We start from the raw sequence: 15,049 nt of genomic DNA on the forward strand, positions 1-15,049 counted from the left end.
GACTAACAGTTTGTTTCCAACCTCCTTGTCATCATCTCATTCCTATACTCTCTGTTTACTCTGGGATTTGCGTTAGAAAATACATTTCGGGATGGCTAATCCCAGCACGTTTGATTTCTGCGGCAGAGTGATGGCTTCCAGCTGCACTCTGCTGCATATTTGTGTGAAGAGCGATCTTCGAAAACAAGTTTTGTCAGTGGAATAAATCAGACTGCTAATGCAACGCTGGCTCGGCGCACAGTCTCTGCTTACACGGTGGCCCTCTGCATGCGTGTTGGTGCGTATGCCTGCATCTGTGTGTGTTTGGCAAAATTGAGTGATGATGTTTTTGCACCGCATTCAAGCCCATTTGCAAACCTTTAAATCAAATACCCTCAAATGCCAGCACAGCATACTGCAAATCTGAATATGCAGCATAATTGGTTTTTACTTGCCTTTGTTCTTTTGTAGTTTGATAGCATTGATCATATTTCATTTAATTGTCAATACTAGGCAGTGATAGCGGTTGTGTGCCAGCACAGTCACAGCAGTGGGAGATGGAGGGTGTGTTAACTCTGGCACTTTGTTTGGAATCTTAAACAATTCTCTTCATTATCTGCACGCTAGTCACTGTTCTCAGAAATATCCTGACCCACATTCTTCCAGCAGTTTCAACTCCTTCACAACTAAGGGAGCTCTTTCATAGACTACATACAAAGTGTTTTGTGTTCTCGTGACAATTTGGTGGTGGAAAACAGCATAAAACGGAATAAACAACATTTTATGCTGTTTTTAGTGCTTACATATGCCTGGATATTTGGTTAAAGCCTGCAAAATAATGACTTGATGACAGTATGGTGTTATAATAATGAAATCTTGAGTCCCACCAATAAAAGCAAGTAAAAAAACAGAACAACCATTTTGCATTCTCAGTGGGGTATAGAGACATCTGGGGCATAACCAGTAAACATTTTATCGCATTGTCACGAGATATCAGGGCATGGGAATGAGGAATAATTGTATGGCCATGTGTTATCATGTTGTGGTCACTGGTTAGCAGTGCATGGGAATAAACTGAATAAGTCATGGTCATGAGTTAGTATTGCTTTGGAAGGAGATGCTTAACTGTGGTTTTGGGATGAGGCATTTGTTTTGCTGGATCATAAGGCTATTACGACACATGAAACATTGATAAATTTAATTGAATTCCAATTTACTTTTAGTCATGAAATGGCTTATAATAGTTTCAAATCTCCTTTATTTAATTAAATATTAAAGGTTAATCATAGTGGTTACATGAAAGTGTGCAGTTATAGCATTGTAGTGTATTATTAATATGAACCTTTTGTTTTGTTGTCATATTGTACTTTTACCAAAATCTTCACTGGATGGTATTTAACCTTTGAAGCGGACAGGCTTTTGAATTCCAGGTAAAAGTTTTGTTCTTTATTTTTTAAAATAGATGTCAGTCACCTCCTCAGCATGTTATCCTCCGTATAAATCTGGAATGGTTGTGTGAGACATGAGTCTTAATGGGCTTTTGATATAAATAAAAGACTAACAGCTTTGAGCTTTGAAAAGTGATGGCGGACTGCTTATTGACTCACACAGCTTTTTTCAGTGCTCATTTCTGACTGTTGCATCCTTAGGATTATTTTAAAAAGGAAAAAAAGGTACAGCTAGTTAGCAGGAGTACAGCTAGTCATTATTTTTCTTTCTAAAATGACCCCATGTAATGTTTCATAGTGTCAAATACTGTTATGTACCCCCCTGATAATAGCTTGAAAATGAAGTTATTATTGATGCTAAATTATTTTCAGTAGCTTCAGGTTAAGTTAGCGTAGCTTAGTTTAGAACAGATAAACCTCTTTTCTTTTCCTTAAATAAAAAAAAAACACCTTTACCAATAAAGTTACATTATAATGAGACATTGACATCAATGCACCACACAAAGAAATATTCCATTGCTACTGATTCATTTGCAGCTTTAATTGTTCGAGCATGCTCAAACCTTCTACAGAATGTTTCCCAACGTTTTAGCCATTTCTCTAAATTACACTTCGCAAATTTGAGGCGGAGTTTGCATGTAGGCATTTTAAGAACTACATTTCCTGCCCTTATTTATGACTCATTTATTTTTTACCAAACAACCCAGCAAAGGTCTGACTTTTCATTCACTCTGCATTTACTTGCACTGCAGAAACGATATCTGGGTCCATTGCTGTGCTTTGCTAGCATAACCTATAGTGGAAAATTTGGAAAAGCAAGTCAACTCATCTGATCATGTTTCTCCAGGCCTGACACACTCTTTAGTGTCACTACATCATGCCTCTGTGGATCCTGCCTTCTTTTTTTTTTTTTTTTTTTTTTTTTTTTATAAGAGGAGGCCTTCAAGAAATAAAAAATGCACTATGTTTCACAACAAGTTAAAACAAGTGCATAATTACAGTTACATTTGCTTTATCCAGTCCACTTTGACTGCTCATATTTTACTCTAATTAAGAATTTAGCTGCTTCTCATTCTTAGCAACAGACCCTGTTTTTATGCGTTATCAAGTGTTTGCCAAAAAAGCTAATAGAATCAATAAAGCCAAAACAACAGCCCTTTGACTGTGTACTTTGGTTTTTGTTTTCAGGTTCCTCAGTACAGTTATTTTTAACATACTGAAACCGAGTTTTGGCTAATAGACTGATCCAATTGAAGTTGGACGCCAATTTGTCTCGTCCTGTTAAGACTTCTCTTAATGCAGAGTTCATTCGAAGAGAAGCACCTTTGTTTAGCCTCAACATCCTGCTGTTACTGGAAGTGAAAAGAATATTAACATGTGCTTCAAACACTCTTGACCCCAGGAATCTTCAATGAAGCAGGCTAGTATGGAGCTCTAATTGCTTCTCATCAACAATGACAGCTTTCGTCAGCTGAGAGGGCTAGTTTATTTCTGTAAAGTCAAAGTTATTTCTGTTCTCTTTGACTGTCAGTCTACGGCACCAGTATTAGAGTGGAATTTGGTCTTGCAGGGTGAGGGCTAGGGTTACCTTTGCTTCATTTGTGTTTCAGCTGATTTAGTGCAACAACACCTGCAGCATTGTGTAACACAGACCTTATGTGTTTTTCCATGTAATTTATTTGTGTGACCTCCTTGTTTTCAGTTGGAGGTACAGATGTACATTTTTGTGCATTTAACATAGATTTTACCATGAAGTCTGACTGTGATTGCTTTTTAGTTTGTGCATGTTCACGTTTGTTCAAATGAAGAGGGCCCTCGGATGAGGAGACTTCCAGCTTTAGAAGCCAGATGTCAGAGGTTGTTCCACATTAGTGCCGCCGATCAATCGCAGGCCTTGCGTAACTCTCCTGCTTCTTTGTCTCAGAAGGAAGTGGATTAGAGGCTGTTTTTCTGTGATGGGACCTGGGATGATTAGTTGGGTCTGTTTAGAATGCATGCGCTCACAGATGCATGCAAATATGCGCTCAGAAGACACGGGCTGCACTGGAGAATAGACTGTTTGTTTTAAAAGATGCTCGTTATTTTCGTTTCCGCCAAATCATAACAAATGAGATGATCCCATAGTGTTGTTTGAAGCTGGCGAATCAGGCAACTTTCCTTCCTGCCTGCAGGTCAGAGTTGCTGGTAAATCCTCAGTGTAATCAGGCACTTTGACTATTTTATCAGAAAGCCACCAAGAGAGAAAAACCTCCGGGTGATGTTTGGTGACCTGCCAACTTTCCTGTTGTAACCAGAATTTGGCTGGTTGCTGGAGTGCATCATGTTTACTCATGTAGTCCGATATGATATACAAGCTAACAGCAGAAATATTTCCAGTTGTAAGCTAGAAAAAAAAAAAACTACATAAAGCAAAGAACAACTGATAAAAGCTTATAATTACTTGGTTAATGCTAAGGTTATCTGGATTGTTAGTAAATATGATTATGCACACACACACACACAATCACACACACACACACATATATATATATATATATATATATATATATATATATATATATATATATATATATATATATATATATATATATATATATATATATGTGCAGATGGGAGAAAAGAGAACTACCACGATTCAAAACAACTCAAAACCTCAGCTCTTATAGTTATAGTCTGCATTTTTTACTTTGTATTTCCACCACATTGAACTATATTTTTGCTTAACTGTGGAACACCTTTCTTTCACTGGTAATGTGCAGCTACTTTATGAGCTATCTGTAGTTAGTGGTTGCACAGTATTTGCATAACACTGTTATGTTAACGTCTGGAGAATTTATTAGAGATGAACTAATCTGGGAAGACTGTTTTTTTTTTTTTTTTTTTTTTTTCTTTCAGGGTTCACTTTACTACATTCATCATTCATACGCATAACAGATAGCATTCCACACTTTATCACTGCAACCCCATCCATCTGCAGCTGTGCGGGCACATCCATGGCAGCATGTGCTGTTGGTATGTGCCGTACGTAACATCACATGGCTGGTCGAATCTTCATGGATGCACATTCATACCGGTCTGTGTTTGTGTGTTTTTACAGGCGGGCTTCCATGTGTTTGACTGGCTGATCATAAGTCATTCAGAAAGAAAGAAACACACACTCGCTCAGCACTCTGGAAGCTTTCAGTCACAGATCGTATACCGCTGCTTGGTTTGTGGGTACATGTGCATACACACAAGGTTGGCATGTGTAGCCATTAAATAACAGGCTAGATGAGATGAAAACTTCATCCACTGTGGAACGTCCAAATACATAAGGGAGAGTACATGCACTTGTGCACATAGACAAGGTTAACTTTAAGTAATAACCTGGAGCTTCTAAGCCAACACATGCACAATAGCTGACATTTTATTTTGTTTAAAATCAGGGAATCCTGACATCAATTGCAGTTACACTTTATATACAAAAGTAAGTGAAATGCACCTTTGTATCATGATTTTATAGTTAATTTTTGTGGGGTTTTTTGCAACAGAATTCACTTAAAACTGAAATTATTATAGATAATATTACCTAACTAGATGCAAATCATTATATAAATTATTCTAACCCTTTGTTTCTTTGCCAACTTCAGGTCATTTGTTCCGGGAAATGTAAATCTCTGACATTACTTTTACCATACCTTGTACCATACTATTTTTTTTTCTCTAAATGAGGATGGTACTAATCTAGCCATCTCTTGCTCTATTTGTGGCCTTTACCTCTTGTAATAAGTCAGGTTTTATTTTGTCATTTAGGTGTTCGTCATCGTTTGTGTTCCTTATGAAGATGCCTGCAGCTGTCATTGGCAGAAGTAGGCCAGGCAAACACATCTACTTGCACACAGATAAACCCATGCTAATGCAGAAGGGAGCTAGCCAGTGGGAAGTAGGGCAGACAAGCAGGCAGGGTTTCTAAAAGCTTTTACATCTCAGCAGATTGTCCCACAGGAGAACCATGTCATCACAGCCCTGATTGCACTACGTTTAGGAATGCCTGCAGTTAACCTTTCAATGATGAGGGGTCACTTGTGATGTGATCACTACCTCAGATGCCCCTCAGAAACAGTACACTCACACACTTTCATTTGCCTCCATTGTTTTGTGTGTGCGATGTGGGATAATTGTAGACAATTGCTCTGTGGTGACTATTAGATGTGCAAGATTTACCCACAAGCAAACAAACCTCTAAAATCACAAGACTGTATTGCTCTTGAATACCTGAGATGTTTCTAGCCTTCTGCGTCATGTGAGTTTTTTTATTTGGTTTATTTATTTATTTTTTCATTTGAATTTTTACATCAACAGTTTCTAGTTTGAGACAAAGTTATGGTTGAAGATGTTTATTTTACCTTGACACGTGGCAGTGTTCCTCAGAAGCATCGTCCTGCTGCTGTGATGTGTTTCAGGGGTCTTGGTTAACCAGTCAGGTCCTTCAGGTTATTCACATCTCAGAATAACAGGTGAAAACGAACACGTCACAGCGGTTGCTTCTTAGGAAGACTGCAGACTTCGGTCGAAACATATCAAGCTAAAATGACCATTTTCTGCTTTAACTTTGTCTGAAAGAATTTCAATTCAATTCAATTCAGCGCCATTTCACAACAATGTTGTCACAGGGTACTTCACATACACATCATTTCAAGCCAATTCATACACAGCCTATAATAGAAACCAACTGATTGCATCGAATCATGACTTTGATCCAATCCCCCATCCTGAGCATGCACTGTGGGAAGGAAAAAACTCCCTTTTAACTGGAAGAAAACCTCCGGCAGAACCCGACTCAGAGAGGGCAGCCATCTGCCTCAACTGGTTGGGGTGGATACATTAATACATTTGAATAAAGAAGACAAAATGAACCTTTCCAAGCAGTTGTTATCTCTGTCTCCTCCAGGTGCAGTACAGTGATGCACAGAGTGGTAAGGATTTTGTGACCTATCTGACCCTCTCCCCAGTGCAAATGACTTTCCACGGCACCGGGAGCACCCTCCAAGCCAGCCATGACCAGGTATGTGTATGCATATTAATATTTATATTACATCAATTGAAGCAGTTATGTAGTCGTATTTGCACAATTCTGAACATATGTACAAATGTAAAAAAAATAATCTGTTAATAGCATAATGTTGAAGAATGCAAAAGGTGGAACATCAAATAAAAGAAGTGCAACAACCAGACAGTCAGCAGTGAGCACATAACGGACATGATGGCTGAGTATTAAATCTGACTGGTACCCTCTGGATTAAAAGCTAAGTAGAAGTACTGTGGAAGTACTTCAGCTTCTGTGGGTGGCTTTGTCTCCTTGGAAAGTACAATTCTTTTGAGGAGGTGTGGATTAGCAAATTATCTCTCATGTGGATCAGACAAGCACACTCTGTTCCGCCTTTAAATTTGGCTTTCTGCTTGCTTCAAGTGAAACAAATGCAGGAACAAGTTGTCTGTGCCAAGGCCGCTGTGGATTCTACACGGAGCATCGTACATATACACGACCAAATAAACAATCGTCAGACAATAAGCAACTCTGGCTGGGAAAAAATGTCTTGCAGTCAGATGTGGAAGAAAGTGGTGAAAGTTCTGATAGAAATCAAGTCAACCTAAAATCTGATACAGTTCCATGATAACAAGTTGTACCACATTAACTAATAAATGAACTAGTTTCCTTCTTTGTTTGTCACAACAAAAATGTGAAATCATGGCACACGCTTTTTCTTGGAAAATAGAGGTAGTCAAGTGTTCACACTGGGAATAAAAGATGCATCAGTAATCATTTATTAATGCCATTGTGTCCATCTGAATCACAATGTGCCTAAAGACTCCCAGCCAAGTTATTCACACAAGATTAAATTTCATAGTATTGCAAACAAGATCAATAAATAATGTGTTTACATTAAATTGCTCTACCAAACATTTCCTGTGGAGATTAAATGTGGATATTTGCTCGCAATCTAACTACATTTTTAAACCAGTTACACATATTTGTGAAATATTAGTTATACTGTTTACAGTACTTTGTTAAATAAAGTAGTATTATAAAGCAGCAGACAGTACAGCAATTTTAACTTCATTAATAAAGGTAGCGGTAAAAGCTTGATGCAACATTGTAAATTGTAAGTATGCTTGGTAGTCCTGCTTTAAAATGATTTCCTATAGAAGTTTAGTAGTTGTATTAATGAAATTTGCTGCTCTTCTGTCCCGTTTTGTCAGCATTTCCAAGTCAAAGCAGCGCAGCTACATTGCTGGTTTGCTAGAGGCCGTGCAATCCCCACCAGAAATCTAACGAAGTATCTCCCAGACTCATGATGGAGCCCTCTTTTTTTTTTTTTCCTCCCTCCCTCTGTAGTTTTCTCACTCACTCTCTTTTGCGTACTCTCTGTATTCAGAAGGAAGCTCTTTGTCTTGTGTTGCCCAAGCAGAAAACCAGTTGCTTACATTCTATCATCTAAACATTGGACGCCTCTTTGTTCAACAGTCTTCAAAGCTTTAATAAAGGGCCAGCCCGGCCCCGATTGGGACAGCTGACGGGGGGCTAGTGCCGCCACCGCTAACAGCGAGCCAATCCAATATAGGCCAGGCAGGTCTGCGTCCTTAGGACCTGTTGTTTCCAGGAGCACTGGGGCATGACCGACTGTTAGAGAAGGCCTTTCTTTTCCTCTTCTCAGTACAGTGAGGAGTATGACCACAAAGGGAGCACCTAACAATAAGGGGTCACCCTCAGGAGACCCTCAAACTCCAACATTTGAACAGTCTTGAGGGCATCACATTTGATTGGCTTGTCCAAGATGATTCGCTGACAGTGTCAGAAATAAGAGCTGTTATTAATGTGGGGGGTTGTGATATCAAAGGTCCTTAGAGTTGCCTGTAAGTTAGTCTTATAGGTTCCCTCATCAGCTAGTGACTGTCAAGCATCCTCCTGCACAGTTTACTTTGTTATTTTATGTTTTTATCTTGTAGTTCAGTGAAGATTCATGTGTTCTCTACAGCCTGCAGGTGTTTGCACCCACTCACAAAATCCTGCAAATTAACATGTGCAATTAGACGCAATAAATCTGATGAGATAAAACAGGGAATCTCTATGTTAACTGATAAAACATTTCCTGGAGCCTGCCTCTGACACTGCGCACACACACACAGTTTACTTCCTAACGTGTGGTGACTCCAATCAGCTTCTGCACACTGGCAGGGAGTTTCCAGCAGTCTTATCTCTGCTCCCATAGAGGTTTATGTCAAGTAGACTGGGGTAGCTGATAACGATCACTAGCCAGAGGAAATCCTCTGCACACCTCACCCTATGATGTATCAAGGGAAAAAGATTGGACTGCATTTATTATGTTTGTAAAATACATAATGTCTGTTAAAACATTATGTGCTTGTGCGGTTTTTAAATTAAGGCTGTACTTGCCCACTCTAGAGCAGAACTCAGGGCAGTAGCATGAGCAAACTTAATCATATTTATTTCCCTTCATAAATCAGAATCATTAATTCCACATTTTTCCAGTGGTCATCCTCACCCATCAGCCAGGAACAGCTTAATGCAATTTGTGTCCAGAACGTTGCTATTTTCGTTTTAAACTCAAATAAATACACACGTCCCTCCCACCCAAGAAGCTCCCTGTTTCTGCCTACAACTGATTGCTACAAGTGGATATGTGTCTCTATAAAAGCAAAAATTGTCCTGAATTTTGCTTCATTTAATAGGGAAACATAAATTTCCTTTAAACTCACTTAGACTTGGGTTTGTGAATTGTTTAGAGGTTTCATAAACTTCATCAACACAGCAATATTCATGCATAGTGTGTTTAAATCTCCGTTTTCTGCACACTTATGCTGTAACAGGTTAAGATTAATTTCATAAAATAAAAAAGACCTCCTGTTGCCCAGCATCGTGTTCCTAGTCAAAGCTGACAGACACACTTGCTGTCAGTGATGTTGGCTGTAATTTCAGGATTGCATCTGTAATCTTGTGGATTGAAAAGGAATTTGGTGCGATAATGAATTAAATCCTCGTAAAAGTTTTGTTTAGCCTTCTGGTAAACATTGGAACCTTAAGGATGAAGAGCAAAGAGTGTTGCATGTGTACTTTTCAAAACGTCTGCACTTCATGAACCATAGCAAACAAGTTCCAGTGTTGCATTGAGCTTCCTGTTGTAGAACGGATCCTGCAGAATTAGCTGCACACAAGCAGCCAACCACAGTTCTTTGGTGCTTTTCTCAACACGCTAATTGATTTGGATCTAATATTATTGATATCATTAGTTTTAAGTCGCTTTACATTTTCATAAAACCTGAAACATAAGGAAAAATATAGTAAAATAAGGCACGTTTTGATTTTTTTTTCTGACTGCTGTGAAAGCAGTGTTTAACCCCCTGTTGAGCCTTACTTTCATTTGCATTTATTTTTAGGCGACCTCCTGTTGGAAGTGCAGTCAGAGTTCGAACCACAAGTTCCTCTGTGACCACCGACTTCCAGCTTTGCTAGTTGTTCAAATGCTCTCAAAGTCATATCAGTTCTGCTTAGTTAAATCCACACTCACACAATTGAAAATTCTGTTACATGGCCAAATTACAAGCCATGGCATCCAGATATATTTTGTCATTATTTCAACATGACTACAAGCTTTTTAGACAGACAGATTTCTGTGTTTGTTCTGTAGAGCTGAAGTAACTCTCTGGCAGTCCCTCAGTGGCGGCAGTGGGACACCAGGAGGGCCGAGGCCCTCTGAGCTTTGTCTGAGGTGTCGCTGGTCCAACATGAACGGCCCGCAATCGAAGATGACAGGGTGACTGTTGTCTGCCACAAGATCTTGTGTGTATATGTGTGTGTTTGGGTGTGCGTGAGGTTGCTTTGCGTGCAGTAATGTCCTCAGCTGAGCCACCCTTAGTCCCAGGGGCCCTGTCTCCCAGAGTGTCAGCTGTGGCTGCTTGGATTTCCTGCAGCAAAAGCACTTTCTGACTGATTTGATGTGACATGTTGACCACAGCGTATCAGGATTCAAATGTGTTGTGGACATCCATTCAGGTAATGAGGACCTTTTTATTGGATTCATTTCTTGTAAATTACACCCATCTTTCCATGTCCTCCTTTATAATTTCTTCAGTCATTAGACTTTCTTATGAATCCAGTAACTTGCCAATGAACAGGCTTTATTCATTGAGTAATCTCCATGAGAACTTGTGAAAACACTGTCATCAAAGCAAAACACAATATGGTCACATGCTTCCTCTCGTTTTTATAACCGACTACTAACGCATATAATCACACCCTTGGGTTACACAAACTTTCCTTTTATAAAAAAGCAAAAAAAAAAAAGAAGTTCTGCGAAAATTAATTGGACATCTGACCTTGACTTGGTATGTGGATTTCTGCTGCCAGCCGAGTTGTGATGTTCAAACAGAGAATGAAGGAACAGAGCCGTAGGGAGTCGATAATGAGGACCGCTGGTGAGGAATGCTTTTTATTTACATGTTGCACTCATTCCTCATTGAAAGTATCTGGCTTGAAATGTGTTGAAATAGTGATTTTTTTTTTTTTTTATTCAAACAAAGACAACCGTTGTGTCACAGAGGTGCTGCAACTGATACACTACGCTGATGTTAAAGTGTTGCTTTTTCTGACAGGAGACAGTCTCCCTCAGTCAGGCAGGTTGAAGGGCTGCCAGTCAGTAGTACTTGATTAGACAGTGTTTACTATGTTGGTTTAAGTGAGGGCAGGAAGTTGACAGTCGGCAGGCATAATTTCTTTTAAGACATGCACAGTTTATTACTTTTACTGCATGTAACATGTCAGCTTCAAGCCTGACTGGGGGTTTTAGCTTCATGATCATGGGAAGGGGATATAGCTTAGCCAAGCTGAATCTGTGCATCATTTTTGGAAAAATAATAAAAAGAGAAATTAAGGAGGATGTCATACTATTTTTGGTATGTTAATCAAATTCAACTTGCCTTTTCTTTTTAGTAACATTAACATTATTTTGCATCTAAGATAGTTTGTCAGTACCTCCTTGGATGATTTTAGGCAAAATACAAAGGTTTCCACTAACAAATAGCTGCGCTTTTTCTGTGTTTGATATGTATTCAGGTGATGGAAATGGAAATTGGACAGTTGGGGTGTCAAACTCCAGTCCTGGAGGGCCGGTATCCAGCAGGTTTTTGTTGTTTACCTCTACCAACACAGCTGATTCAAATCAAATGGATCCAGCAGCTTCTTGTCAACCAATTTTTGAATTTCGGTCAGGTGGGTTGGAGCATGGAGACAACAAAAACCTGCAGGATAGCGGCCCTCCAGGACTGGAGTTTGACACCTGAGGTTTAAAGGATATACAATAAAAAGGTTTATACACCCACTTTAACCATCTTTGTGGTTATTGCATGTTACAGAGAAGACTTGATACAGACTATTAAATTAGAAAACAAAAGAAACAAGTTTGAGTTCATCATTTTCTGGTCATGATATATTATGACAAACATTGTCACAGATTAAAGAATCCCTTTAGGAAAAGGTCTTCCTTCCTGAAAATATCCACCAGATGTTCTTTCCTAGTTTTAGGTTTTTTTCTTAACAGAAGTAAACTATGCAGCATTTATTAGCTTCAGACCAGTTGCAAATGCAGCTTATTCACTTTTTTCTCTCTGTTTCTGATTGTGGCTCTTCTGAAGGTCTTCTCAGCTTTGCTGTTGAATGGAAGCCCAATTTTCTGTCCTTTTTTTTTGGCTGTTTCTGACAACTCTTATTCCAAGATTTGCTTCTCTTCTGCCATTCTCTTGATCAGATTGGTTGAAGCTAGCAAATGACAGTAAGCAGATGCTCGCCCAATGACCTGTAAGTACTTTCTGTAAAGTTCCTTTCCTTCTTCACACAGTTTCAGCAGATAGTTTCCCAGAACGTTCTGTATAACAAACCATCCGTCTCGTCATGTAGGAAGTGACTGTCTTAATTTGTCATATCAAAATGCTTTTTTGGAACAATCCCAAAGATTAAGTATTTAAGTACATGTATGGCATGACTGTCAAAACTTCTCACTCCCCTTAAAGTGTTCCTTAAAAAACATTAACATAAACTTGAGTGATGCAATGCTATCACTGACGTACTGACAAAGTCAGCAGTTACATATCCCATCTCTGAAAAAGGCTGCAGAGGAAGACAGAGGAGGCCACTGCTGGCTTAGTCTTCAGAGATCCCCCATGGAGCTGAGGAGAACAGCAGGAGAGGGAGCTGGAGAGGGGCAGAGGTTGAACAAGCCTCATGTTTGAAGTCTTCCTCCCCGACTAGAGCACAGACGTTACCCTAGGCTGGGATCCTCTCAGGGGGTCCTGCTGGAGTGTTACCCAACCAGGCCGGCAGCTGTCGGACAGCTTCTCCTCCCTGCTTATCTGTCTTGTCTGTCTCGTCTTTATGTGCCAGTGTTTTATAACCAAACTCAGCACCTGGAGGTATCCTAAATCATTGAATCGGGAGAAAACAGGATGGTGGGACCCACGTTGCATCTGCACACTCTTCCAAGATTTTTCTTTTTTTTTTTCTTTTTTTTTTCCCCCTCGCTTTCTACCTTCAGCCAGTCATGTTTTTAAAATATTTGTGTGTCTCTAATTTAGAGACACATTTCCCAAATAAGTAACAGCTCCAGTTTTTTAATAAAGGCTTTATAAGTAAAGAATGCATATTACATACATACTAAAGAATTAGGACCCTAAAAGATGTTTTTCTCCTCCTTCTCTGCTAAACCCAACTCTAAGACAGAAATTTGAGTTCAGATAGAACATGCCAAAAGGCATGAAAAGACACAGTAAATATTTGTCCGATATTAAAGCACAGCTGAGTGTAATGATCCAAGAATTTGTCTTGCGGGAACATTCATCTGTTGCTTCATTTAACCGAGCCAGTCCATGAACTCCTCAGGCAGATATGCAAGTATGACTTACAGGACATCACTGAGAACACTCACTGTCGTTTCAAGTTTCGTCTGGAGTTCTCTCTCTCCATAAATGCTTAACAAGGCCTGGACTTTGTCTCCCCATCACCACCCTGTTTCCACCCTGGAGTGAGGACAAAGTGAAGCATCCACATGGCGATCCATCACTCCCGCCTGTCTTCCCACATGCCCTCCTCAGGAAACACCTTTCAGACCAAGAGATTAGAGTGTGACTGGAGAGGAGAGGAAGAGTGAAAGAATGATGGAGAAGGAAAGAAAAGAGGTAAATGACTGGTGAAGGATGAGGAGAAAGGAAAGGGAGAGGCTGGAGAGAAGCTGATTAAGTGGGCACAAAAAAGATTGATGAGGACCAAGAATGAGAAAATCAGCCATAGAAATTACTGTCTTTTATTTTCTTTTTTTTTTTCTTTTGCACTACAGAGAAAGAGGCGACCTGTGGGGAGAGAATAAACATGAACTTGCCCATTAAGGGACCTGTTGATAGGTCCAAGTGGCCCCTTGGAGCATTAGCATGTCTGCAAGTGGTTAACGTAGTGTGGAAGTGAACATATACACAAACAAAATATAACTAGAAGCAACAAATGTACTCATTAGTAATTAATTAATTGTTATAAAAGTCATAAAGGTTACAATAATGTGCTATTATTCCGTCTAGAAATTGCCTTTTCATTAATGAAAAACAGATTTGTACAAATTTGAAGGCTTTAAAGAAATAAAGAAAGGGAATCTAACTCTTTGATGCCATGTTCTTCAGCAGGCCTCACATCGTGGTGAACTGAGTATAAAAATTTATTTGAATTGACATATACCTCCTCTGTATCTCCAATAGTGTGTCTGTGACTTATGTTATGGTATTACCAGTCTTTGCAGAAGTAGTGCCAGGCAGCACAGACCTTGTCTTTTGCAGAGATGCATTAATAAAAGCTTTAATTTAGAAGAAATTCATTTCTTTTGGAACCAATGTTGTGCAAGCTGGAAAAATGGGCAAGCATAAAGTTCAGAGCAACACAGACAAGGACCAGACTGAGATAAATATTCAAGAACATCTCCAGACAAAATATTTGGGATGTGGGAGTCAACACTATTAAAGGTTTAAGCCTTGTACATTCTCTGCAAGAACAGAGAGGTTTGTTCTCGTTCTCCAACTTGAGAAAGAAAAGAAGTTTCTCAGCACATGCAGAGTATGTACTGACCTTGATCCGTGTACTTGACCATTGTGGTCCGCTCATAGAGTCCCTGTAAAATGTTAAGCGTTTACCTGAGTGCTGTTGTAAAGAGGTGTCCGAATGAACAGAGTATCATAGCTTGCAGCATAAAGAGTTGTTTAGCAAAAGATTCATATAAGTGCTCATATTGGCCTCATCCAACATGCCATGTGTTGAAACAGTGGCATAATAATTTGGCTCTATAAGGCCTCTCTGACTGTGAAATATGTTTCTTTACATAACCAGTGTAGAACTGGCTCTCACACAAACCCTGCACAAGTGATCCTTTCTAACTCGTTCACCTAGTTAACCAAGTGCAGCTCACCCTTTGCAGGATGTAAAATACACACTGCCAGCAGGAGTCCAATAATATTCAGCAGAAATTGTGAATGTTGTTGCTGACTGTTTTAACTAGCAAGTTGCATGGAAGGGCACATTCACATCAGCCTTTTTT

The 15,049-nt window shown here is 39.4% G+C and overlaps 1 protein-coding gene across 1 annotated transcript in view; it reads left to right on the forward strand.

The window, feature by feature from the left end:
* stau2 (staufen double-stranded RNA binding protein 2) overlaps positions 1-15,049 on the forward strand; it is a 99,598-nt gene that overhangs the window by 62,187 nt on the left and 22,362 nt on the right. The window contains exon 13 of the mRNA XM_079259363.1: positions 6,358-6,471. Coding sequence (XP_079115489.1) covers positions 6,358-6,471 — 114 coding nt within the window. The remainder of the gene's footprint in view (positions 1-6,357; positions 6,472-15,049) is intronic.

This window comes from Telmatherina bonti, assembly GCF_933228915.1.
Source record: "Telmatherina bonti genome assembly, chromosome: 20".
Classification (NCBI taxonomy): domain Eukaryota; kingdom Metazoa; phylum Chordata; class Actinopteri; order Atheriniformes; family Telmatherinidae; genus Telmatherina; species Telmatherina bonti.